General features: G+C 34.1%; 5 protein-coding genes, 1 long non-coding RNA gene and 1 pseudogene across 6 annotated transcripts; 5 read left to right on the top strand and 2 right to left on the bottom strand.

The window, feature by feature from the left end:
• Nucleotides 1-1,233: 1,233 nt before the first annotated feature.
• Nucleotides 1,234-2,718, bottom strand: LOC130589678 (uncharacterized). Its single transcript, XR_008967305.1, has 2 exons — nt 2,384-2,718; nt 1,234-1,450 (listed from the first exon to the last, which is right to left on the bottom strand). It is a non-coding gene; the product is annotated as an uncharacterized LOC130589678 (long non-coding RNA).
• Nucleotides 2,719-5,821: 3,103 nt separating this feature from the next.
• On the top strand, nt 5,822-6,544 carry LOC130589813 (uncharacterized). The gene is made up of 2 exons (XM_057391402.1): nt 5,822-6,163; nt 6,323-6,544. The coding sequence occupies exons 1-2, from the start codon at nt 5,822-5,824 to the stop codon at nt 6,542-6,544; spliced, it is 564 nt and encodes a 187-aa protein (XP_057247385.1).
• LOC125492917 (uncharacterized) lies at nt 6,494-7,525 on the top strand. Its single transcript, XM_057391401.1, has 2 exons — nt 6,494-7,218; nt 7,308-7,525. Exons 1-2 carry the CDS (start codon nt 6,657-6,659, stop codon nt 7,523-7,525), a joined length of 780 nt encoding a protein of 259 aa, XP_057247384.1. The 5' UTR covers nt 6,494-6,656.
• Nucleotides 7,526-8,760: 1,235 nt separating this feature from the next.
• LOC125492669 (uncharacterized) lies at nt 8,761-9,645 on the top strand (annotated as a pseudogene).
• Nucleotides 9,646-10,080: 435 nt separating this feature from the next.
• LOC125492580 (replication protein A 70 kDa DNA-binding subunit B-like) lies at nt 10,081-11,907 on the top strand. Its single transcript, XM_057391400.1, has 8 exons — nt 10,081-10,348; nt 10,428-10,515; nt 10,591-10,688; nt 10,817-10,895; nt 10,995-11,124; nt 11,214-11,374; nt 11,453-11,573; nt 11,646-11,907. The coding sequence occupies exons 1-8, from the start codon at nt 10,081-10,083 to the stop codon at nt 11,823-11,825; spliced, it is 1,125 nt and encodes a 374-aa protein (XP_057247383.1). The 3' UTR covers nt 11,826-11,907.
• A 5,259-nt stretch (nt 11,908-17,166) lies between these two features.
• Nucleotides 17,167-18,925, top strand: LOC104900890 (uncharacterized). The gene is made up of 2 exons (XM_010688420.3): nt 17,167-17,323; nt 18,203-18,925. Exons 1-2 carry the CDS (start codon nt 17,312-17,314, stop codon nt 18,665-18,667), a joined length of 477 nt encoding a protein of 158 aa, XP_010686722.1. The 5' UTR covers nt 17,167-17,311; the 3' UTR covers nt 18,668-18,925.
• A 1,731-nt stretch (nt 18,926-20,656) lies between these two features.
• LOC104900889 (E3 ubiquitin-protein ligase UPL5) lies at nt 20,657-27,246 on the bottom strand. Its single transcript, XM_010688418.4, has 3 exons — nt 25,110-27,246; nt 23,891-24,480; nt 20,657-21,178 (listed from the first exon to the last, which is right to left on the bottom strand). Exons 1-3 carry the CDS (start codon nt 26,989-26,991, stop codon nt 20,915-20,917), a joined length of 2,736 nt encoding a protein of 911 aa, XP_010686720.1. The 5' UTR covers nt 26,992-27,246; the 3' UTR covers nt 20,657-20,914.
• Between the last annotated feature and the right edge of the window lie 204 nt (nt 27,247-27,450).

Raw genomic sequence — 27,450 nt, 5'->3', positions numbered from 1 at the left:
CCTCAAATACATATACTAAAATTTTAACCACTATGTTAAGTTGTATTTAGTGTTTTTATCATAAAATATTATATTAATAAACAAATATTTTTCTTACCCGGGGCATAGCACGGGCCTAATAACTAGTTGTGAAATACATATATAGACATTGTCATTGCTAATTGCTATCGTGCAATATATCAGCTATCAGCCTATCAGCATACGAGTCGTTGATTAATGTTGTGCATTATCCGAAATGAGTATTTCCATTAAATGAAGGAAGTTTGTAGCCGTTCAATTTTGTTCAAGGATGAAGATGATGGTGGGAAGAAAAGGTCATAAATGAGTTAAGGAGAAAGGGAGAAAAGTATGAATAGGATCAGACGTGGCATATCAGATCAGTAGTGTGCTGATTAGGAAGCATATGGGGTTAGAGGGCCCACACTAAGATTCAGCTTTGGAAAGGGCGGTTCCTAAATGTTAAAATCTGCTGTTTGATGATAGCTCAGAAAGAATATACGTTTCGAGTATTTTAATAGTTATGTTATCTTCAGTATTTTACACATATTAATACTTAACTAGTGAGTACTCCAGGCTATTCCCCAGTTATTATTTTTTGTCGAGGAAAAATAGATGTTATGACATGATAAATAATTGCACAGTATTTTGAAAAATAAACTCTTAAAAGTTTGGAGATGAAAATAGTAGCTTAACTTTCTAAGAAAAATTGGCCGAACTAAAAGTTTATGTCTACATTAGTCTCTTGTTATTGTTGTTAAAATGTTAGGGATTCAACTACTTGTATAATAAGTCTTTTAATAAGATATTAACTATAAGACATTATTCTATTTTATTTTGAAATAGTAAACATTGATGTAATTTTGGATTCATGGTTTAAGCTCCCACTTTCCATTTCATAGGTCATGAGTTTGATACCTTATAACTACACAACGTTACTTTTTTAGTTGAGAGGTTTGACGTTGAAATATAGCATTTGCATTAGCACCTTAGAGGAGGTGCCAAGTGGCTCATAGACTTTCGTCGGAACACCTATTAATATATATCTAAATCTATCTCTATTACATAAGGGAAGGGGGGAGGTGTGGTGTCCTTTTTTGAACTGACGAATTTGCCCCCCCTTCCCTTTCAATATTACAATTCAATATTACCTCAAACAAAGCCACGGGTATTAGAGGAGTAGCAAATAAAACTTTACAAAAATTAAGCAAATCACTTAAATCACTCACAAATCACTTATATCAGGAAATAAATGAGAAAATCACGTTAGAAGAAATTCACAAATCACTGAACTTTACAAAAAAAATAAAAATTAACATACAAATCACTATTCTAAAAAACTCACAAATCACTTACAGTAGTCTCAATACATAAAAAAAATTCACAATCAACCCTTACAATTGTTCTAAAAAACTCGCAAAATTCAATACCTATACACGATATACACAACAATCTGCAAAAAAAACATAAAATTTCACCGGGAATATCACACATTTGACCATCGACCATTTTCAATCTTCCAAAAAGGTACACAATTCTTTCAATCTTGCAATTTATTTCAAGTTAGTTGAAAAAACAATAGCAATTTTAGGCGTAATTATTACTAACAGTGAAATTACATTAACAGTGAAATTAAGCACCAAGATAAAAGGGTGATAATAAAAAAAAATTCGCCAACGACTTTTGCAAAAATCAAATTTCGGATAAAAAATTACATTAACAGTGAACTTAAGCACCAAGATAAAAGTATAGATTTTTGTTATTTCAAAAACCAAAAAACATGTTAAATCACTGAAATTAACGATTTTTATTATTTCAAAAAAAAAATAACGATTTTTGTTATTTCAAAAAAAAATACACCGATTTTTGTCATTTCATGTTAAAAGTATAATTTTCTAGATTTAAAATATATTTATGAGTTTGATTTAATTTCTAGATTTCAGAAAATAAAATATTCATGATAAAAGTATAATTTTCATTATAAAAGTGTAATTTTTGAGTACGTGATAAAAGTATAAAATTCTAGATTTTATACCATTTAACTCTAATTCATTTTCATTTTCATTTTAATTTCATTTTCAGAAAAAAATAGTGAAATTAAGTACAAAATTATAAAATTCTAGATTTTTAAAAAAAATAGTGAAATTAAGCACCATTTTCAGAAAAAAAAAAGTCTTTTATACAATTTAACTTTAATTCATTTTCATTTTAATTTCGAAAAAAATCCAATTTCAAACTCTGACAGAAAATTACAAATTTAAGTTTGTGAAATCATAATTTATATGTTAGGCAAGGGGGAAAATTTTATACTATTCGGATTATATTTTGGAAACATTGATTTATAATTTTCGGATTAAAACAAACATTACATTTTCTGGCGAATTACCTTTCCTTCAGTTTAAATCTACTGTTGCATGCTTAATACTTGAAATAGTTGATTTGATGAGCTGGGTAGTGGTGGTGGTGACGTCGAACATCTTGCCAAGTTCGCCGGATTTCTTGATGTCGCCACCAGTGTAGGGTACGGCACGAGCAACCATTGTTGGTGGGCATTCTTTGGGTTGGGAATCGGGCCGGCCCGTAACGTAGAGCCCATTGCTGAGCTTGTGAGATTGGGTACGACTTCCACATGAATTAAAAAGAAAGAGGAGAGAGAAAATGAGAGGTGAATGAAAATGGTGGAAAGTTACTAGAAGTGAGAGTGATGAGGGTGGGTAAGGTGAGGGTAGGAAAGGAGAAGAAAGAAGAGTTCTTTTTTGTTGTTGTATTTGTTGAGTTGGGAGTCGGTGAATTGTGATAGAGATGGATGTATGTATGGTGTGGTAAGTTTTGTGGTAAGCTAATAAATTAATAGAGATGTTTAGGCCTACCTAGAAGGAAAGCTAATAGTGGGTAAATTACTTTTTACGCCTACCTAGAAGGAAAGCTAATAGTGGGTAAGTTTTGGGTAAGCTAATAAATTCATGCTTACCAAAGGAATAAGACAGTGGAGGACAACCCTTAGCAACTTGCTGTCAGTGGAAGCCAAATGTACTTACCTAATATCAAAATAGAGATGTTTTAATACTGAGATAGTCTAACATAATAGGTGACTTTTTATATTTAGTTAGTCAAGCTTCCAAGTGATCCTGTGACCTTGAATGATATTCATAACTTATGTAGATTTTTTTGGCATATACATCACTTATGTAGAGAAGGATACTTATGTGCTTTCATTCAACTCTTTCTGAATGATCCCTTGATCAATCTAGATTTTTTTTTTATAATAGTTAGTAGTACTTAATATATGTTAGCTGTTTTGCACGTACAAGATGAAATTAGTAGTATATAATAGTTAGTAGTACTAAATATATGTTAGTTGTTTTGCACATACAAGATAAAATTAGTAGTATATAATAGTTAGTAGTACTTAATTCAAAAATTCTAATGTACTTAATTTAATAATAATAATAATAATTGAAGACGAATAATAATAATATAATAATAATAATAATAATAATAATAATAGTTATGCCTAAAATGTTTGTTTACTACTTCATAATAATAGTTATGCCTAAAAATGAACTTACATACAAACTCAGGGGCGGTTCTTGGCCCATGCAATAACGGCGACTGCCTAGGGCCCCTAAAAAGCAGGGGCCCCAAATATATATTGTTGTATTGATTTTATTGACAAAAGGAAGCGTTTAGAGTAGTGGTAAGACCGCGTACATAATGAACATCAGGTAAGCGGTTCGAATCCGCTTAACCTACAGTAATAAATTTTGCTTTTTGGAAAAATTAAAAAGCTGTCCATAACAACAATAAGCGTGTAGTTCTATTCTTTAATGAAAGTATTAAACCCATTAATTCCTCTTCTTATCCCTATAACAGAAGTCATCTACAAGAAGTCATCCAATTAATAGCTCCCATTCTCCCAAATTTTTAATGTTTAATTACTACATTAATGGCTCCAATTTATTTTAAGGCTTAACAAGTACTTAATCTGGTCGATGACCTTGAAGGAAAAAAGCAACGCTCGACCACAATAATGTTTTTGGTAATTTTCGTTCTATTTTTTCCAATTTATTTTATATAATAATAATAATAATAATAATAACAATAATAATAATAATAATAATAATAATAATAATAATAATAATAATAAATAATAATAATACTAATAATAAATAATAATAATAATACTAATAATAATACTACTACTACTACTAATAATAATACTAATAATAATAATAGTTATGCCTAAAAATGTTTGTTTACTACTTCATAATAATAGTTATGCCTAAAAAAGAACTAAGATACAAACTTAATAATATTTAACAAAATGGTTATAAAATAATGGAGCTGAAGTGAACTGAACTGATTGGAGCTGAACTAAACTGAACTGAAAATAAGCTGGGGAGAACAGACCCTAAAGATAATGTCGGTTATGGACTTTGTCAATTAAGATTTAAAGGCTTGAATTTATTGAGGATGGAGGTTGATTAGAATTTAGGCTTTAATTTTGGGTTGTCTCTTTATGTAGATTTTAAGTTAGGATGAAGGACAAAGTGAAAGGAAAATGACAATAGAGATATTTTAAATTTTTTTATAGGGTAGTTTTTTTTTATAATTTCTAATATGGATGATAAATTGATAATAGTTGAAGAGAATTCAATCTCGATTTATGGGTTAACGTGTAATAATAGCTTACTTTCTGTTTGTTTCTAGGATGTGATCTTCTTCTAGCCATGAAAGATGGCAAATTAGTTCAAGTTAATCTCTTTTTTAAAAAGTAGTACTTCATGTCTACTCTTATGTTTAGACTATACTAAAAATATTACGTCTTATACGATATAGATTTTAGAATGGACGACTTCGAGTTGCAAATTACTCAAGAACGTAGGATTAGATGGATGGAAAATAAAAGGATACGAAGAAATTCAATGACCCCTGAACAAAGAGATTCTGAAAATGCAAGAAGGCGAGCTAGACGAGAAGATGATACGGTAACACCTTTGCACATTCAATTTGACTCACCCACCACTGAAAGACAATGTCAGACTGTGAATCAACGTGATGTACCTACCTCTTCAAATATAAGGATGCCTATGGTAGACATCACTAATCACCAAAGTCATGTCACACATGATCATGGAAGACATAATCGTATGTATCTAAACTAGACATAAACATTTGCCTAAACTTTCGTTACTCAATTAATTTATACGATCTCTTACGCAGTGCAATTATTGTTTGACATTAATGCCAACAATAATTCTGGGATTGCAACTGAAAGTAACATGCCGACTCGACACTTCTGTGTTGGTGAAAGTAGCACTTCCAATGTCAATAACACGCCAGGAGCGGCAACTTCTGGAATAAGGATTTGGAAGGTCGGGCGACGTGGATATCACAATTGTGCAAGGGATTACCAAGAGAGTAATGGGGTTCCCATATTCAGTCTACCTCCAATGACAACATGTCCACACTGTCAAGCACGACTTTTTAGTTGTGAATCATCAGAATTATGTTGCTTGAGCGGGAAGGTCAGATTACCTGAATTCCCTTTGTCATCTGCTCTACTAGGCCTCTATTCTGATCAAGGAGAGGATGGGGAACATTTCAGACTGAACATTCGAAAGTATAATCATGTTTTCGCATTTACTTCAATGGGAGTAGTTATAGATGATGAATTAGCCGACGCACGTCAAGGTGTGTACACATATCGTGCTCACGGTTCAATTTATCATCGTATTGGTGATTATTACCTTTGAACTCAAATGATCGTCCTCGATTCCTTCAAATGTACATATATGATACCGAGCATGAAAATGAGCATCGAATGGCAGAAAATGCAACGTTAAGAGTGGATATCATTGATAGGATTAAAAATATTTTGAACGAGCATAATCCTTTTGTCCATACTCTCCGACATCTTGCTCAACGAGATGACATACAACAATGCAAGTTTGTCATAAAAGAGCAACCTCCTAACCAACATAATTATTCAATGCCTTCAGCCTCTCAAGTTGCAGCAGTTGTTGTCGGAGGTGATGATATTGCCAACCTGAAAGAAAGGGATGTCATGGTAGAGTCCGTCACTGGACGACTCATGTCTATTAAAGAGACGCAGGCTATTACGATCCACTACAATATCCTCTATTATTTCCTTACGGCTCTTACGGTTGGGATTTAAACACCAGATCTTTAACTGGCAAGAAGATAACATGCCGAGAATTTTATTCGTATATGTTTCAGGTACATACAATATCACAACCATTCTCCATCCTCAATGTTAATCTATATTTATTCTAACTGCTTCACCAATTTATACTTGAAATAGATGAGAGAATGTTATGATTCTATAGTCTTAAGAGCTGGCCGGTTAACTCAACAATTTGCTGTGGACAACTGTGTAAAGATGCAAGCATCCAATTTGAGATGGGTTGCACTCAACCAAGACACAATTCGTGCAGATTTGTACAAGGGACTAGAGGATTCATACAATGCCGGAGAACACAATACAGGTATGATTTCACATCATATCGGTAATTATCTACTTTAATATAGACACCTACATTATTTGAACCTTATTTTATGCACTTTCTTACCTACATGTAGAAAATGTTGGACGAAGAACTATACTTCCATCATCATTTGTTGGGAGTCCGCGAGATATGCATCAACGATACCAAGATGCAATGGCTTTGGTGCACAAATTTGGCAAGCCAGACATATTCCTTACTATGACGTGCAATCCGTCGTGGTCAGAAATAGTAGCAGAATTACTACCTGGCCAACAACCTCATGATCGTCCAGACTTGCTAACAAGGGTATTTCATGCCAGACTCGAGGAGTTAAAAAAGGATGTGTTAGAAAGGAATGTTCTCGGGAAGGTAGTTGCTTATGTATATGTGATTGAATTCCAAAAACGAGGGCTTCCACATGTTCATATGTTACTAATTCTTGACCAAAGTGACAAGCTTGCCACTCCTGATGATTACGATAAAATAGTGAGAGCAGAAATTCCTGACCAACAACAAGAACCAGAGCTCCATAAAAGGATTCTTAAACACATGATTCACAACCCATGTGGTGTCCAGAATCCACGTTCACCATGCATGAAACAAGGGAGTTGTAAGAAGGGATTTCCTAAGTCATTCTCTAATTGTACAAAGCAAGGAAATGACTCATATCCCATCTACCGTCGGCGTCAAGATGCTCCACCTGTACCGTTACGTGAGAATTCACGAGTAACTGTAGATAATCGGTGGGTATTCCATATAACCCATGGTTGTTGAATAAGTATGATTGTCACATTAATGTAGAGATATGCAGCAGCATTAAGTGTGTCAAATATTTATACAAATACATCCATAAGGGTTCTGATAGAGTTTCCATGGAAGTTCATAAAGGGGATGAGATTGCACAGTTCGTTGATGCAAGATGGATTTGTGCACCTGAAGCTATGTGGAAATTTTACAAATTTCCAATGACTCGGATGAACCCGTCTGCAAGTTCACTTGCCAAACATGCACCAAGTTAGATTCGAAGGAAACCAGCCTATCGAAAGCATTTTGGCTGACCCAAGGAACTCCAAAACAATGTTGACTGAGTTTTTCAAGATGAATTCAGTAGATCCTGAAGCCAGAAATTACTTATATAGAGAATTTCCAGAAAAATATAGATGGATTAATTCCACGCGAGAGTGGCGCCGAAGGAAAACCATGCAGAGAGTAATTGGTCGATTGTATGTAGCTTCGCCTCTGGATGTTGAAAGGTTTTACCTAAGAATGTTACTAAACCATGTCAAAGGGCCCCAATCATATGATCATTTAAGGACTGTCAATGGGATACCCCACCCTACCTTTAGAGCTGCAGCTGAGTCCTTAGGTCTTATTGAGAATGATGAAAGCATACGTCAATGTCTTAGAGAAGCATGTCAGGTAAGAATGCCGTCGGCACTGAGACGATTATTTGCAACTATCTTAATATATTGTCAACCATCTGGGTTACGTGCACTTGGGATGATTCTTCCCACACTTGGTTGAGGATTATCCGTCTTCGACAACGACAAACAACAATGAAATTCTAACTTACAAGCTTCTTAAAGACTTGGATCGCTTATTACGACCGCTCAGGAAAACAATATCAGACTACAATGAATTGCCAAATTTACCAGAATCTGTTGAAAATATTGACGAGTTATCTGAAGTGATGGAGGAGTATTTCTCAGTGCTAGTTCCTACTGAGGATACCGAGTGCATAGGTAAGTTGAATGCTGATCAACGACATGCATATGACACAGTGATGAATGCTATCACTTTAAAAAATGGTGGTGCTTTCTTTGTTGATGGTCCCGGTGGTACTGGAAAAACATATCTGTATCGAGCTATATTAGCTACTATAAAAGGTAGAGGTGAGATAGCTATCCCAACAGCAACTTCTGGAATTGCTGCCACATTGTTGCACCAAGGGAGAACTTCACACTCAACTTTTCAACTACCATTAAAACCAGATAGCTCATCGTCATGCACCTTTACAAAGGGTTCAAAAACCGGCATTCTTTTAAAACATTCTTCAGTTATTATATGGGATGAGGCACCAATGACACATAGGTATCAGTTTGAAGCAGTTGATCGTTCACTTAAGGATTTAATGGGAAATGACTTGCCATTTGGGGGAAAAATAATTGTGTTTTGGGGATTTCAGGCAAGTTCTACCTGTTGTGAGAAATGGAACAAGAGCTCAAATGATTGATGCATCCTTGATAAGGTCTCCACTATGGAACCATATTTCGGTTCTGCAATTGAGAGAAAACATGAGATCTAGACATGACAATGGATTCGCTAATTTCTTACTCTCTATTGGAAATGGCGATGAACCTACCATTTCAGATGATATGATAAAATTGCCGAGTAACATGGTTATCCCTACTGTTGCTGATACCTCGATTGATGGGTTGATTGATCAAATTTTCCCCAATCTAAATGAACACATCGGTGATGGAAATTTTATGGTTGAAAGAGCAATCATCACTCCATTGAACGAAAATGCTGATAGAATCAATGACAAGGTTATCGAACGATTTCTCGGAGAAGGACGAACATACTACTCATTTGATTCAGTGCCTGATGATACAAGAAACCTGTATCAACAAGAGTTCCTAAATTCAATTGTCGCGTCAGGACTGCCTCCACATGTGCTCAAACTGAAACCTGGCGTTCCTCTAATGCTTCTCAGGAATATCGATCCTAAAAATGGTCTTTGTAATGGAACACGACTACTTTGCCATTCGCTAAAGGATCATTTCATCGATGCTGAGATTTTAACTGGACATGCAAGGGGAAACAGGGTCTTTTTGCCAAGAATTCCGTTGAAAACTGCTGAAGATATTAGGTTACCTTTTGAGATGGTCAGAAAGCAATTCCCTGTAAAGTTGAGTTTTGGTTTAACTATAAACAAGTCCAAGGGCAAACCATCCCACATGTTGGGATATATCTTCCTGATCATGTATTTAGCCATGGGCAGTTGTATGTTGCACTTTCGCGTGGAATTTCCAAGAACACGACAAAGATTACTGTCGACAATGGAAAGATTAGAGGAAAGGAAGGAGTGTTCACAAAAAATATCGTGTACAAGGAAGTTTTGTTACTCCCTACATAGTGTATCTTACATTTATATATTACTTATTACCATATTTGAACGAAATATAATAAATGTTATGAATTATACTTTCTGATAGTATGCAGTTTACACATGGTTTTAATGCACGCGATGTTTTAGATTTAACAGTATCAATTGAAAGTGATGTTTTATATATATTTGTATGTAATTGTGGTAATTGTTAGGATGGAATATCATTGTACACCATTTGCTCATTTATTTCCTTGCGGAGTACGAAAATTATGATGTGCGAGCACGATTGGTTCATAATTTTGAATCTTCACCTTCACACATCGTGGAGCTTGCAAACAAATTTGGAAAATGCTTTTTGTGGATAGTGAGGTAAATATTATAAATAACTCTTATTATATTGGGAAATTTTCTTTCCATTATTACACCCATAATAATTATTATCATTATTGCTTTTATAGGGTGATGGCATACAGTGTACTGTATTGTCCCCTCATATTGAGAGATTTCTGGAGATTTCAAACAGGCTACATCTATGTGCTCCAATCTGTACAGATAGTGCCTGCTGACTACACAAATGACATTGTTGACGATTCCAGACAGATGTTATTGACTGATGCATCTTATGTCATTCTTGAAGATGAAGATGACCTTGCAATGCCCACTTTTTTTTGCAAGAGGGTGCCGTTATCTCATATATGGCGTCATGTTGATTGCAGTGACAAATTATTCGGTAAAGTCTATTTATTTCCAAACATATACATGTTGTCACTACGAAAACACATATTTAATGCATGGTGAATGTTTCTCAGATGTCGTTGGAATACTCCTTGATGTATCACCGATTCAACAGGTTGGAAACAACTCTTTCAAAAGAGATGTTGCAATAATGGATAACACGTACGTGCACATTCTTTATTTAATATCACAATTTATTATTATAGTGCATTGCTTTTTTAACTTTATTCTCTCCAGGTGGATCATTATCAAATTAACTGTTTGGAATGATTATGTTCATGTCTTCGGAGATGGACCATTTGACTATGGGAAACAACATTCAATTGTTGTCGCATGTGGGCTTCATCTAAAAATTACCACGGTATGAATAACATCCCTTTTCATACAACAAAGATATTGCTTTTAAATTTGTATATGTATATGGTTGACCAAGATTAATTTTTGGAATCATTTATGTCAACAGGGGTATATCTTACGACCGGCTATTACAGCAGGATATACTTAAATACAGAGAACAAATTTACCAGTTTATTATCTGCATGGTATGCAACATTCAGTTTCACACCAATCAACTAATCAAAAAAAATGTATACGCACCTTTATTATGTATATCAAATTGATTTTCACATACTATAATTCAGGTATGACACCGAGAAACTGGCACAGAAACGGGTTGTGGCTTTCCGCTCATGTCCATTTGCAATGCATTCATCAATTGCAGTTTATAATGCCATTCGTACTCGGATATCTAAATTACCTACTATAACGAGTGTAAATAACTATAAACCTTTTCAATTTGTTTATTAGTGGAATTATCAATACAAAACAAAATAACGAATATTTGTTGTTTTCTATGATAGGTTCATTATTGTCGATTAGTCGCTCATGTGAGGCGTATTGAGTCACAACCTGATGAGATGATTTACGAAGCATGTAATCGTTGTCTAAGAAAAATTGTCATCACCCAAACGGCCTATAAATGTGTACGGTGCAATCTAACAAATGCTGCAACTATTCCAAGGTATAAACTTTATAACATTAATCTACATATATTACAAATATTCACAAATCTCTATTAATTGTGTTTTTCCGTTGACAGATTAATGCTTCGACTCATTATTTCTGACAAGAGTGGTAAAATGGGAGTAACATTGATGAACGACCTAACTCAACACATGTTGCGGTGTACTCCGACTGAAATCAAATCACTACTTCAACAGGTTTGTCAAGTACTCCAAACTTTTTTTACGTATCGTTTTACAACTACAAAATAATATGTCTATTAATTGCAGCCTAATGGAAGAGCAGCAGTTTTCAACAAAGTTATGAAAGTTTTCGGATTCAAAGAATACTCATGGTTTTTACATCCACCAAGTAACACCATGGATATTAATCAGTTCCACACCGTTGATTACATATTTGAAGTTGACTGGGCTGATGAGTGTGCGTGGATTTTCAAGAAAATTAGTTAATGTCAACAAAAAAGTAGTTACAAATGCAATTTCAATACTTATACTTATTTATTAAAGTGTTTTTAAATACTATTTGATTGTATTTCAAATAAGCTTATTCACAAAATGGATGTGAACTTAAATACTAAATTGCATTTGCTTTTTTGTTTACTACTCCCTCCGTTTCAAAATATAAGTCGTTTAAGGTTTTTGCACATAGATTAAGAATTTAGTTAATTTTAGTTAGATTTGTATGGGTAATAAGAATTGGCATTAAATATTGTATTGATAATACAAAATAACCTATAAGCTTATCCCGATAATATAAAGTTGCATTTAATCTTACATTGGTATTGTAGAATGCCTTATATTATGAAACAAATTCTTTTAGCTAAAATGCTTTATAATTTGAAACAGAGGGAGTACTTAGAAATAATTACGCCTAAAAATGTCATCGCACGCATCGCGTGCATAAAAAGCTAGTACTAATATATTAAAAGGTGTTCAATTCCTAAGCAACGAACTATACCACGTGGCGCTATTCCTTAGAATTTTATGTAAACAAGCATAAAAAAAAATAGAAAATGCATCTCATAGGATTTGATCCCTTAACCTCAAACTTATACACTAGAGTCTTAACCACCAAACCAAGTAATAATTGGTAATCTATTTATAAAGTAAAATGCTAATAAAAGAATATTATAATGACCCGGGGTACAACCCGGACCTAAAAACTAGTAAAGATATTGAAAGACGTTCCTATCAAATGAACGGCGCCGTGTGGCACTATTCTCAAGCTTCTAAGACAGACGTTTCTAATCTCGATTAAAAGATTAACAATATGTAGTTACTAGGATTCAAATACATGACCTATGAAATGATTTTTGAGAATTCAACCATGAATTCTTATATATATAATTATAAAAACATGTAGATAAACTTTTCTTTATCTTTAACCCTTTTATTAAGTAATATAATTCACTAATTTCATTGAAATTATTATTTTATCTAGAAGTTTTTTTTTTGAACAACTTATTATGCCATAACGACCACTTTCCAATCTCGTACTAGATAGGATATCACGAAAAGCTAATAGAATCAAATACGATGAAATTTTAAAATAAAAATATATGTGTTATAATTGTAACTAACCCGAGGCATTGTCCGGGCCAAAATACTAGTTAATATAGATTCCTTGACAATACACTTATTTTAGATATTTAAGGATTTGAGTTTGAATCTTAGGCTCTGTTTCACCTTAAATAATTAGGTGTCAAAACTTTAAGTCACCTAAGATAAATAATCGTGTTTGGGGTAAGAGTTTAAATAGAATTCCAGTTCAAAAATTGACTGAAATTGAGTTGCTACCAAATATAGCATCTCAATTTAAGGTGCTGAAATTTTCATCTATCTTAGCCGTTCACCTCCTTTCAACTACATTATCAGTTTTAATTCTATTTCAACTTATATTCCCAAATATAACCTTAATCTCTTACTAAGTACATTATTTGGGAGTAGAAATCCCCTTATCCTTTCGGCTCTCTATTTTCTAGCATCCGATTCGCAATTGTCAGACTAATAATCTATGAAAGATAAGACATTAGTTTTTTCTAAATTATTAATGAGTGGAGTAACTAGCTAGGCCCTTCACTCTCTCAATTCAAATTCCATGAAAACATCTTTGATATCGAGGTGGTCAATTTCCGTGATTTGATCCTAATTTTGCAAACATTTGTTGTTGTAGATTTTTTGGTCTTCATATAGCTTAATTTCAATCGCAAATATTTAACCTATTCTTTTGTTTTTGGGACATAAGTGGATTTCCTCTATTCTTAGTTCTTACAGTAAATTATTGCGTCTTTTTTTATATAGAAATCGGTGTCGCTTATCTCTTGTAAGAGTAATGCGCGCAATTTCGCATGTATAGGGTTAAACATGGGGAGATCTCATCATTTGTACTCCTATATTGTGAAGACAAACAATGTGAAAGATATTCGGTCATAATATTGATGATGAGTTGTGATCAAAGTTATACCAAACTAAGGATACAAGATATAGGAGTCGACTTAAAGGAAAATCATTGTTAAATTAGAGATTATAGTCTATATTTAAATTATAGAACTAGTTATTAGGTCCGGGTTATGTCATGGGTTAGAAAAAAATTCATTTATTAATGTAATACTTTATGATAATAACAATAAATACAATTTAGTCGAGTGGTTAAGGCTTTAGTATATGTACTTGAAATCTCGACATCAAATCTTATACTATGTAATTTCTAACTTTTTTTTATTGTACATGGATTACGTGGGCCACGTGTCACATTTTCTTGCTTATGCACGCATTTTAATATATTTGTATAAATTACTTTTGATTGTGCTTCATTATAAATATAGTTTTGGCAGCTTTTATTTATGATATATTGTTTATTATTTTTTATCATAACAAAATTTAACAAGTGCATGTAGTAATATCCTAAAGAAACTTTTTTGCCCCTTTTTTTTCAGTTTATAAGGAGGTATGATGGCCACTCGGTAATACAATTTTCAAACCTATCTTTAACCATAATTTCCAATTTTTACTAATATTAGGATAATTAACGTAGGTATTTGGGGCTTCATCTTGATTATTAAATTTAGTAGTATACTGATTAGTGATTCACTTTTGGGTCCTACCTTGGGCAACGGCCGACATACCCAAGCTGTTAATTTGCTTCCTTTTTCAGTACAGCAATTGAGCTTTCTCTTAATTTTTATTTTATTAAGAAAGATAATTAGCTTAAGGATTAATAATCTTGGGTCTTATAGGTCTGTTACAAAGCTTAGCAGCACATAAGACAACAAACTTAGGCTCGTTTGGTTGAAGTTGGGAAGTATAACTTCCCAAAAATTTGCATTACCCATAAATTTTTATTTCTTAGGAAGTATATATAAATACGATGCAATGAACAAACTACACAATAGTTGATGATATAACGTGGGTTATTGACAATTATTATTAATGAGAATATTGACAAGTGCAATATAGAGTTATTAATAAGCATTACTAAATTGATCACATTGCAAGATTGATGTTACATATTTGGAGTCACTAACAAATGTAATTATTCATAAGGCATATATAAGATTACTAATTACATATATACATACATCGCTTTGTGATTTAAATGTGTGACCAGTCAGTCTCTAGAGACGGGCTGATGAATATAATACATATATGTCATATGTTTGTTTTTGATCCATATGAACCACAAAAGTAGTATAAAGTAAAAAAAAGGAGAGGGGGATTCGTATATGTGACATATATGTGATATGTGGGTATTGAATTGATTAGTATCCTCTAAATCAGAATTAATGTAATGTAGAATATTTGGTCACCTAATAAGGTCAGGGAACTGTGATTCCGTACGTTACCAGCATCTGTTATTTTACCCCAATCAGTACTGATCGCTCTTTTTTTGGTGCTAAGCTGAATTCACTGATTGTGTCAAGCAAACATGAAAGATTCTGTCTAACATGTGCATGGAACAGACATACATGCATGTATAGTATCTGTATAGTACCAGACTACCGGTAACAACTCTTCAATAATTATTCTATCAGTCCTGCGTTTAATTTTGCTCGTCAATCAAAATAGGCCGGATGAATTACTTAATTAGCTTGAATCATAAAAAGAAAAAATTACTGCTACCAAATAAACTTATGATTAGAATACTGCATATATATATACCTATTTTTATAATTATAATGAATTTAAGCGAAGATTTGTATAATTTTTATAGCATTGAAAATATTAAATAGTAAGACATTTTTTTAAGATAATATAAGAGTCCTCCTCATCTGAAAAAACTGAACTTATTGGATATGAATGATCCTTATTGGAATTTATTTTGAGTGTTGTATTGGACTTGATCTGAACTTATTGGATCTCGAACTTATTTTTTCAAGTAGAGAAAACATACAACGAGTCTAAAAAACATTAAACCCTGCAGGCATTTATTCGGTAGTACCAATTCCTCAAAAATATTTGGAAAATCCGTTGGGAAATTGACTTGTTTACTTGGGATGCAGGTTAAAATTTAAAGATGTCCATCAATTATTGTTTTAGAGAGGCTAACCAAGGAGTAGAATTCATGACGCACCAAGGATACGAGTCTTCATCGTTTTGCTATATATTGGCTTTCTTTCTCTAGCCCCATTCTTTCTCCCAATAATCCGTAAGGATGCTTTTATAGGTCCTTTGTTCATAGCCGTTCCTAGTTTTCTTTTTCCGATAAAAAAAAATCCTCAGGCTTTTCACTTGGAATTCAATAATTTTATTGGCCTGCTGTCCTAATAAGTTGTTGCTTCTCGTATCAAATAATAATGGCATCAATATCTTTAATATTTTGAATTTTTTTTAGTTCATAAAATTTAATAACTTCTTTGATATATGTTGATGATATATATATTAGTAAGCATATTATATTGAAGTCATCTGGTTTTACCTTACAAAGAATATGAAATATTGATGCATTCCATTGCTTATCTTAGTTATATATATATTACAAAGAATAGATCAATGGTATGGTATTCTCTATGTCCATGAAAATAATCATGTCCAAAAAGTATATATAACATGCATTAATAAACATCTATCATTTCAACTACTATTTTGCGTAAGGAGCTGAAATTTGGGCAATATACTTCGGGTAGGCCAAGGAAAAAGACTAAACCGAAAACGATAAGTAGAAATAGAAGAACATGAAAGCATGATAGCTCACATTTGTATGCTTAAATATAGTACAGCAAGGCCAACCCTACTCTTAAAAACAAAAAAGGATAGATTTCATTTAACACCTAATAATTAAAATAAAGCCTATAACATATAGATAAAGAAAAAAAAAAAAGAAGATATAATTATCTAAATTATAATATAAGATATATAATTTTGTAAATTACTCCCCCCGTTTCATTTTAATCTACACACTTACACTTTTCACGCATGTCAATATAAAACTTTGAGGACATATATCTTTATTTTTGTATTTGTAAAAATTATAAAAAGTACATATTAATAAAATACATACTAAGACGAATCTAACAAGATCCCACATTAGTATGTTTTTATTCACATATAAATCACAAACGAGGATCAAAGTACAATTTATGAATAGTGTAAAATGTCAAAGTGTGTAGATTAATATGAAACGGAGGGAGTAAATGGGAGGGAAAAAATACATTTACAACTAGACAAGCTAGTGCCCATTTGTATATGTCAGTGATTTGAGGTGTCAATTTGCTAAGATTCTTTTCTTTTGCTAGTAGTGGGTCCACTTCTATTGCCTTAACTTCTCCCTAATCCTATTAATCTATTCAATTAAATTGCTAATAACACTACTATATATAGTGCTCTAAGTCATTTGATCATCTCATCAACTCACTCTTCTATAGCATATTTTTCTCACTAAGCTCTCAATTATTTCTTCTATTCACCAATTTTAGTTCATTCCATATTTATTTCCACAAATGGCCACTGAGGTACATCTCCTAAAACTTTTGTGCTTCACAAAGATAGATTTTAATCCTTTGTTTTGCGGTTTATCTTTGTTACTCCCTCTGTTTCAGAGCTAAAATAATATATTCAGTATTTTTTTTGGTCGTCCCTATGCTAAGTTAACATGCTTGTATTTTTGAGATAGAAGGAGTATTTTTATGGATCTGTACATATTTATATATAGTTTGATGATTAGAACTTATTAGGTAGGTTTTATAAATTTCATGTTAAAAGATTTGATCTTAGGTTAAGTTCATAGTTTCTTATTGTCAAAAAAGAAAAAAGTTCATAGGTTCTTTATGTTTGTTTTCTCATATACTTGGATATACTACAATACAGATCAACACCAAAGTGTGTGTGTGATGATGATCCGTACAATCAATTTGATCTGATGTAAGAAATTCCATGACGATCTGCCTTGATCTTCAAGATCATTGAAACACATATAGTTAGAACATATATTTCACACATTTTTTTTTTCCCTTTCATCATATTTATAATTATAAGATAACATATAATTGGACACAACATGCTCTTATGAGAGGGGTAGGGAACATGTTACTGAAAACATATAGTTAGATCAATGTTTTCTTTTGTTCATATCATGTTTCGATTGTATATTTACCAATATATAGAGTACATAATTATGTTGTACACCTGCTACAGACATATTATTTACAAAATTATAGTTACTATTAATGTGACAGTTCAACATTTTATAAGATCAATAATCCATATGCTTGATCATTTAATAACATGGTCTTTTGGGATATATATATATATATATATACAAGTTTTAAAAGGTCTTATATATATGTAGCAAAGTGCTAACAATTAAGATTTGGTAATATGCTATCCTGCAGGTAGCACAAAGCACACCATTGCCTGAGACTCAGGCACCAATTGAGGTGATCAAGGCTGAGGCGCCAGCCACCGAAACAGTGGAAGCTGAAGCTCCAGCAGCTGTAACTGAGGCTCCAGCAGCTGAGGAAACACCTGCAGAAGTAGCTGCAGAAGCCACTGAAGTAGCTGTTGAAGCCCCAGTAGAAACTGAGGCTCCAGCAGTAGAAGCCGCGCCAGAAAAGGAAGCCGCGCCTCAGGTTGAGGCAGAGCCAGTGGTGGAGAAGAAGGAAGAGGAGGCTGCCCCACCAGCCATAGAAGAGAAGAAGGCTGTAGTCGAAGAGACCAGCGAAGCGGCCCCAACAGAAGCTGCTGCAGCACCAGCTGAGGAGGCTAGTAAGGTGGAGGAAGTGAAGCCAACTGAAGAACCAGCAGTTGCAGCTGAGGAAACTAGCACTGAGGTTCCAGTTGAGAAGTCTGATGCTTGAACTTGATCAAAATGTTTTTTTGTTCTTTTTAATTCACTATGATTATCATTTCCACTAGTATTCTATTATTATTATTATTGAGGGAAAAAAAAAGCTTTGGGTTTGGTTATGGATGAATTTATATATCAAAGCTATTTGGTTAAGATATGCCCATGTTTATGGATGTCTTGCTACAGCACAGAGAGGAGGTATTTGAGAGTTTGATACTGTACTTGGATTTGGTTATGGAATAATAATTCTATTATATTTTTGAGATTACTAGTATGAATTTTCTCTGTAAAAGTTCATACCATGTTTTTGTGCATCACTAGCTTGGAAATTTTAAATGCTTCCTCATAACTTATGTAAATCTTTTTTGGTATCACTACTCGTTTTCATTTGTTGATTTCCAAATTTTTAAGAAGTGTGTGATATAAGTTGTATAATAAACTATTATTAATCTTATTTTTACAGCTATGCAGATCAAATCTATACTAGTATATTAAAAGGCGTTCCTAAACAAGGAACAGTGTCACGTGGCGCTCTTCCTAAAGGCACTCCATGTAGTTCGCATACAATAAAAAAAAAAATTAAAGATTGCATAATATAAGGTTCGATCTAGTGTCTTGAAGTTTATATACTAAACTCTTAACCACTAGACCAAGTGATATTTAGCGTTATTATCTCCAAGTATAATATTAATAATGAAAATTTTCCTTACCCGGAGCATAGCCCGGACCTAATAACTAGTTAAGTTTGAAAAACCGGCCAAAAGCAACAAAACTCTAAATAATTGCTTCAGATTTTCAAAAACTTTTATCTTAATATAATACTGAAAACTTAAAACTGACAGATAATGAACAAGATTTCAGGCCACATGAAGATGATGGAGTAGCCAAAAGAAAGTTAAATAAGAAGTGAGAGCTTCGTTTGTGTGATAAAGTCAATTTGGATGATCAATAAATCATTGTGAAGTTGGTCCACCCAAGACGTTTTGAGCTAAGAGTCCACTACGTGTCGCAATAAAGTTTCATAGATAGTCTATATAAGAAAACTAAAACCAAAAATATTGAAAAACTATCACAAATATAACTACTCTAAGTTCATCATACAATATACATCATTTGACTTTACAATCATAAATTCAAAAACCAAAATTGATAGTGGTACAAAACGGACACTAAGAAACTGGGAAGCCAAGTAAGTGACGGATTCTCCTACACAATCAATCACAATAACATGAATTGAAAAAAACTTTAATTTGCAATCTGTTCCTGATTTTCAAGCCCATAATTTCAAACCATTGTTCCACAAAATACGAAATTGTTGTAGAGAAGAAAGCAACTATAGAAGCACAACATGATTACCGCAAATTAGATGGTAGACTCGATGGTGCACACCATTTTATACGATGTTGTTTCACATTACAATACAATGAACAAAACAACATTCTCAATGAACAGACTAAGCAACATGAAGATGAAAGTAGAAGAGAAGAACAACACACGAGACTTAATGAACATCTGAATCAGCAATGAACAACAAGAAAAAAATATGAACATAAGAAGAAATATCTGATGAACAACCACTCAACCTAATGAACAGACAAAGAAAACATAATGAACAAAGAAATATTTGCAATAAACAAACTAAAAAACATAAAGATAAAGATCAACAAAGAAGAATCGTTGAGATCGATGTTCATTGGAAAATAGTTGATGTACATTAATTTCACATATCCATTGAAGAACAATTGATGTACATTAGTTTCACATGTTTATGTTTTTGGCTACGTTTTGGCTTATGTCTAGTATCTACCATTCTAATGGTAGACACTAGTCCACCATCCAATTGGGTGATTAGCAATCGAACTATATCAAGTAAAATACTTAAAAAAAGTTACCTATTCTTCTGATATATGATAACTTTTTACGTATTTTGCTAAACTGCATATATATTTGCTTTTTTGTAACTAATAGTAATAGATGGTTTGAGAATTAGACTGTCTGAGACAGAAAATTTTGCTTAAAAGACGCAGATAAGAAATTTTGGAGCAGCAATTTTCGACTAAGTGAACTCTTTACAATACATTCTTTCCTGGTGAATGGACATAATTACTTCCGAACTTTGCCAAAGGCAAAAGCACCATTTCTATGGAACGAACTTGCAAGTCAGAAACTAACTAATAAATCTGTACAAACTCTAAATTAAAGCCTTCTTTTTTTATGTGCATATACCAATGTCCACAGCTAGCTTATAACATCAAAATCACCAAGTACCAAAGCTGCAGCTTACATGTTCTTGAGTGACCACAAGGAGACGTTCTCGCATGACAGCCTTTGATGGATACTCTGGGATACAAATACGGTAAAAGCATGTATGGGATGAGGGTAAGTGATCTTGAGACTCCAAGCATTTGTCGATTTGCAAACGAGATGCCAAACCGCGAAAACCTTCCACAGGAAGATACTTCACTGATGTCCAAAAGAAAAGAAGTGTCTTTTTTTGCTCAGCGTTTAATTGTCCAACCACCTGCAAAGTTTTACAGAGGTCACAGTTTCTTTAGTAGACAGCAAATGTAAAGTTTCTTTGCAATTCATTACGTTAGATTTCAGCTTTGTTCTTCTCACTATTAAGAAACTAATTTTAGGTGAACTTTAGTCAGATAAGGTTAGGCAGGTACCCAAGTTCAATACACAAACTAAAATCAGTTTCAATATGTTCAGATAAGTTCAATTAAATTCAGATAAGTGCATCGTAGGTGAAAAAGAACAAGGATTAAGCATAGGTTACCGGACAAGGGCAAATATGTGGGTGGGGTGGTTAAAGAGGCCCTAGGTTGTTTAATCTCTTTCAGATTCTAAAAACCAATTAAAAAAGGGTTTCACTAAAATTTGTCAGCAATTATCCCAATTCTGTAGTACGCTACTAAATATTGATATACTACATCTCAATAAAACTAGTGATTTTGAGCATACTGAACACATGAAAAAAATTCCCTATCAAACTCCAGGGTCAAAAATTTCATAGCTAGAATATCAATATTACTCAGTGGGACCTATTTCTCAAACTTATAGAATACAAGACCTAGTTTTAGTAGATCCTAGTTCTAGAACTTGCTGAAAAAAGTAAAACACCTGATTAAACTTCATCTAGTAGTGGTAAATAAAATCAATCATACATCAACATTGCATGTAATGCACAAAGAAAACAGCCAGCAATGACACATAATATCAAGAAATTTATAAGACTTAAACTAGATATTGAAATACTATCTCCGTTTTTTTCTAGTTGCAACATTTGATTATTTTAATAGACTCACCATAAAGGCAAATGTTGCAATTGAAAAAAAACAGAGGAAGTATTACCATGCTCCCTTCATATTTGCAGTGCAAATAATCTAAAGGATATTGTATAGTATACATCACAACTTATTTCCTAGCAACCTTGATATTTGTACCACAAATCACCAAAAATTCAATGTCTTCACGTTAACTCACACAAGCATTATCCATTTTCCTGGGTATATGCCAGAAAAGAAACCTCCAAAATTTGTCATGGATGAAGATCTCTAATGTGAAAGGAATATAAGAACGCAGAAAGATTCGTCTGGAAGCACCACAGGCGTATATTGTCCAGATGTAGGCAGCCTCACTTGGACAAGTTGAGATTAACAACTAGTTTTAAAACCATATAGCATAACAATACATTTACAAAAACTTATATCCGGAGGGAGGCAACTCTACCAAGGAGGTGTCTGGAATAAGGGGAGATCCAGGAGACAAATGAACTAAAATTAATGATTCAGTCGAAGTACTTTGTTCTCCTAAAAATGAGAAAACACATTTCTCAAACTCCCCCAAGTCCGCCCTTCTGGTAATTAATCATTCTATCCTCTTGACAGTTCCCTGTACTGTCCCACCACCACCACTACCAAAGACACTGATACCCTTCCACCACTTTCAACGCATTGACACTGTCCCCTCTTCATCACTTTTCCCTGCTTACAATCCCAACATAAGGCTTTTGATTCTTGAATATTAACACCAGTGCTTACAATTTCCCAGACCAGTGATGTTTTCTATATCATACTCTTGTGTTTCTTAAGTTTCTATGTTGTACCCCAACCTTTTCAAAATTCCACAAAGTACCCTTAAACTTACCTTTTATACCCTTGAACTTACCTTTTACAATGCCCTAGCCATTAACTATGCATCAGTAATTTCGTTTACTTTCTGTAATTTAGTAAAAGTAATCTGACTTATATTTCTTCTAGGAGTTAAATTATGTACAAGTTAAATTAATTTCACTATATTATAGAAGGTAAATGAAATTGATAACGTTTACTTAGCCGCAGGGCATGGTGTGTTAAATTTATTTGTTAATTGAAGGTCATAGTGTCGAATTTTGAAAAGGCTTGGGTACAACGTAGATTCTGAAGAAAACAAGGGTATAATGTAGAAAAACCCTTTTTTAAAAATATGGCCATAGACTTCCTCTCTTTAAGCCAGAGAAAGATCCAAGTATCCAACTCTTAACATGATTGTACCTTGTTCAACACTGATGACAGCACAGGTGGCCAACTTTCTCCAAGATTATGATCCATCTTCGAGTAACTCCTCTTTTCTCTCTCTCCCAACGGTTTGGCTCTGGTCAATCTGGCAGAAACTATACTTATGGTTGTGTCCACAGAGGGCATTTTGAGGGTAAGGAAGTTCTATATGTTCATTCATCTCTTATTTCTCTCCTTCCCCATTTTTGCTGCCACTTATGCTCAACGATGGCGCCACTACGTCCTCCCGTGGTTGGAATAGGAAGAGGAAGAAGGACAAGAGTGAGGAGAGTGAAAAAGGAATTTTGGGATGTGGCTTTAATTCCAGAACCTATAACAGGGGGAATTTACTTCCCTGAAAAAAAGCTCTAAGGCTAACCAAATTGTCAACAACATGAAAAGGAAAGACTGCCCTGCTTTGAATTGTGATCTTGGCCCTTCGTAGCATACATAACTAGGATATCAGCATAACCAAACTCCACTATCACACCACTACTCAGTCCAAGAAACGATGGAAAAAAGAAAAGAAAACGAAGGAAGGAAATAAACAGCAGAGTTTCAAGGAGAAAATAGTATAAAAAGCTAAAGACCTGGTTGCTTCTTAAATTCACACAAACGCATAAATAATTGACCACTTCTACATGAAAAGAGGAAAAACAACACAACATGACAAACATACTGCTTCCACATACCTCCCAAAACCAAACCATCTGAGGATCGGACTTTTTATAGCCATGATAGTCAGTATGTAACTTCCAATCTTCGACACATACATCACTTCCACTTCCAAGCAACATCGAATCGAGGTCTTCCAGCTCTAAACTTTCAAAAAAGGTTTCTCGAAGTTTTCCTTCAGCAAGAATGTCAGCAAAACCTTGAGCAAAACAGGACACTTGTTCAGCAACAGATGTGACAAAATGATGCTGAACAATCAGGTCGACATATTTCTGCCTGTTCTTACTGTTCAACACAATGCCTGTCCCTCCAGGACATAGTTCCACAACCTTCCTTGTTCCTAGCTCTTCGACTTCAGTACTAAAAGTCAATCCTAAACCATCAGAATCCACAAATTCAGCATCCATCTCCAATATTTGTTTGCAGCTATTATATATACATGGATCTGCCTCCCGTATATCTTCCATGGAAACTTTTCTTCCAGCCAACTGCAAGAAAAAGACACGATCCAGAACAACACCAACTTGAATCTTATGCATCATGGCCAAAGCAATCACCCTACCCGAAAATTGGAAGTACCGAAGATGTAGGGGATGTATCTTAGATGCTGCATAGCAAATTAAGAGGAAAGCTAAGAAACAGATCATATAGATTCCAGAAATTTCCCAAGAAAACAAAGAAGTGTGAAAAAAAGGCTTGCAGGACTTCACATAATGATGTAAACATATGATGCGTTCCTTTGCACACCTTAAAGCAAGACATATATACTTTGCATAAACAGTAAGATGAATAAACAGGTTAATATGAAAGACAAGCTTGACTTCTCAATATTTTTTAGCAAAAAGCAAGTTCTCTGTTTTTGCTGCATGGTGATACTTATGCCTATAGCTAAAGACACGCAGGCACACAGCGGAGAAGGGATATCACCCAGCTCTGACTGCATAATATATTTTGTGTCTGGAATGATGAACAACTCAATATTTCCTCTGGTTTCAACGATGTCTAACTAGCTACTCCAATAATAGTATGGGTTCACATGATATCAAACAATGGAATGTAAATCTCCCAAAAATTTGATTATTGAAGTTCCATTACGAATTCCATTGATGATACCACAAAAAATATCCTGATAGTGGAATGTCAACCGTATCAAATTCAATGGGTTGTCATTACTTACATGTTAAAAAGGGATCATAGCATTGAAGTTGAAGGCACACAAGACTATGAACTACTTGCCTGGACTAGGGAAGAACCTTCGACGGTCCAAAGGGCAAGCAACAAAAAGGGCATTTTTTGGATCAAAAATTGCTTGGCATACTAAGCAAAACCACTCCCTCAAAACGCCCGGACCCGTAGCTTCTTCATTTTTGAATTCCATAAAGAGACCAGCATGCAGTGAAGATATCGGTGCATTAGATATATACTCAAAGGATTCGGCCAGCAAACTGGACCTGTCAATTAACATCTCGTGTAATTCCTCATAATCTTCTCTCACCTCCGGGAACAGCAACATTGCTAAGTGCCTCCTTGATTCAAAATCCAGGATATCCTTATGCTTCAGCAGCCAACTATTGTCATCCGCACGCTTAGCATATCTAACAATAAGGCCGCTGACAGCTGTCTTATTCTGTCTCATTATGGTCCAAAACCGATCTTCTGAACCTGGATAAAGAAGAGAAATGCTATGCAATTCTTTTAGAATAGCAAGACACTGAGCCCAACCACTTTGATTAATCACATCATTTTCCTTCTTTACGGCCAGGCATCGCTCCAGTTTCTTAAGACATTCATCAATCCAACAAATCAACTCAGTGAATAGTGAAAAGAGAAGATCAACCTCCTGAGCCAAAGGCCTAGTTCTTCCTTTAGCCTTTCGTGAATTTGCTGCTGCAGTAAGTTCCCTCCCAATGAAGCACAACACAGGCTGCAAAAAAGCAGAGAAATCACACACATCTCGTTTCAAAGGCCCAATGCTGCTATCAGATTCAACAGTCAACACCAAGTCCTTAAATATCCTCTGCTCTACTTCCTTCAAAAAAAGAAACACGTCTCCAATAGCAACCACGATCTCCCTTTCAGACCCATCACGACCGCACACTCTGTAATGCTTATGCCCCACTTCGACGTTTGCCAGCATTGACCCAAGACTGCTCCTGCAATGTATATACAACAAGTCATCTTCTGGCACCATCATCCTAAGCAATTTACAGAATTCCAATACGGTCGTAGCACAATAAGCCCTCTCACTACAATTCCCATTAAAATCATTCACGAAATTCAGAAAACACCTGATACATTCATCCGCACACTCCTGATTTCGCTTCTCCTTCGACACATAAAGCATGACTAAACTATGAGGAGCACAAGCATCCATAAAAATCTTACAATAATCACTCTTATTCTTCTTATGATCCTCATCTTCTTCATCATCACTACTGTTAGGTATTCTTTCCTCTTTACTCTTCATCACTTTTTTGTTATTATTGGATATAAAAGGAGTGTCAGTTCCTTTATCAAGTGGTAGTTCCATAAACTGTTCCAACTTAATCTTAACAATACGAGGATCAACAAAGGGTAATTCTTTCCTACAAATCCTACAAATACTCGAAACTAATTCGGTAATTACCGTCCAAGCTCGAGGATCACTGGTGCTACGCATTCTCCCCACCAATTGAAGCCCTGCATCATTCTGAATTCCACACTGCTTCAATGTCTGCTCCCACTGCAACTGTTTCCCTCTATATATCAGCCCTTGCTCCATCACTGGAATTCCTGTAATCTTGTGAATTTTCTGGTGAACCATCTCCACTGTATCATCCAAATTCGCGCGTAAAACTAGGGTTTTTCCACCAGATATCATCCTAACAAAGAATTGCAGCGGAAAAATCGTAGACTCATAATTTGAATTGCTTGATTCACCTCGTAGGAAATGATTTCCACTATTTTCAAAAGTCGGTGATTCAAATTCATGATCAATTACCGATTTTCCCTTGCAATTGGAACTCGAATTCTTGCGAATTCGAGTTAAAGTGGAATCGAAATCTTCCAGTTTGCGCTTCAAAGGTAAATTATCAAAGTGATAATGCGGCGTCGTCGGAGTTGTACCTACCGATGACATTGAAAGCCGAATCAGAAAACAGAACCTAAATTACGATTATGATAATATAATTGACGATCATTAATAATCATTCGATGAATTTGTTGATAAAAAGTGGCAAAATTGAGAACCGTAGCCCTTGATTACAGAGATTTTGATCAATTAGGGTTTAAGTGCTAGAAAATTTAGGGAGTGTGGTATAATGTAAAGAATGAGTAAAGGAGAGAGGGATGATAGTATGATCATTTTTCCGCGCGTACAAAGTAGACTTTACACTACTATGACTCAGCTCACTTTATTCTCATTTAAATAAGAAGGTGTGATCCCTCCTCTATTAAGGACTTGATTAAAAAAAATAAGCTCTGAAATTAATTTTAGTTAAGACGTTAGTATATAACTTGAAGTCACGGGATCAAATCTCATGCTATGTAATTTTTTTTTTTTACTGTATGTGGATTACATGGAGTAGAAAGCGCTTAG

The sequence above is a fragment of the Beta vulgaris genome, chromosome 8 (assembly GCF_026745355.1).
Source record: "Beta vulgaris subsp. vulgaris cultivar EL10 chromosome 8, EL10.2, whole genome shotgun sequence".
NCBI classification, from domain to species: domain Eukaryota; kingdom Viridiplantae; phylum Streptophyta; class Magnoliopsida; order Caryophyllales; family Amaranthaceae; genus Beta; species Beta vulgaris.
This window is presented reverse-complemented; position numbering and strand designations above follow the sequence as displayed.

What these genes read in the sequence shown, in the direction of transcription:
- LOC130589813 (XM_057391402.1), top strand. Translation starts at nt 5,822, where the DNA reads ATGGCAGAAAATGCAACGTTAAGAGTGGATATCATTGATAGGATTAAA. An exon ending in ATTTCCTTACGGCTCTTACG is followed by an intron (nt 6,164 to 6,322) that starts GTTGGGATTTAA and finishes TACTTGAAATAG; the next exon opens with ATGAGAGAATGTTATGATTC.
- LOC125492917 (XM_057391401.1), top strand. Translation starts at nt 6,657, where the DNA reads ATGCATCAACGATACCAAGATGCAATGGCTTTGGTGCACAAATTTGGC. An exon ending in TGCTCCACCTGTACCGTTAC is followed by an intron (nt 7,219 to 7,307) that starts GTGAGAATTCAC and finishes ACATTAATGTAG; the next exon opens with AGATATGCAGCAGCATTAAG.
- LOC125492580 (XM_057391400.1), top strand. Translation starts at nt 10,081, where the DNA reads ATGGCATACAGTGTACTGTATTGTCCCCTCATATTGAGAGATTTCTGG. An exon ending in ACATTCAATTGTTGTCGCAT is followed by an intron (nt 10,689 to 10,816) that starts GTGGGCTTCATC and finishes TTATGTCAACAG; the next exon opens with GGGTATATCTTACGACCGGC. An exon ending in TCAAATCACTACTTCAACAG is followed by an intron (nt 11,574 to 11,645) that starts GTTTGTCAAGTA and finishes TATTAATTGCAG; the next exon opens with CCTAATGGAAGAGCAGCAGT.
- LOC104900889 (XM_010688418.4), bottom strand. Translation starts at nt 26,991, where the DNA reads ATGTCATCGGTAGGTACAACTCCGACGACGCCGCATTATCACTTTGAT. An exon ending in AAGGTTCTTCCCTAGTCCAG is followed by an intron (nt 24,481 to 25,109) that starts GCAAGTAGTTCA and finishes TTTGCTATGCAG; the next exon opens with CATCTAAGATACATCCCCTA. An exon ending in AGATGGTTTGGTTTTGGGAG is followed by an intron (nt 21,179 to 23,890) that starts GTATGTGGAAGC and finishes AAAACTTTGCAG; the next exon opens with GTGGTTGGACAATTAAACGC.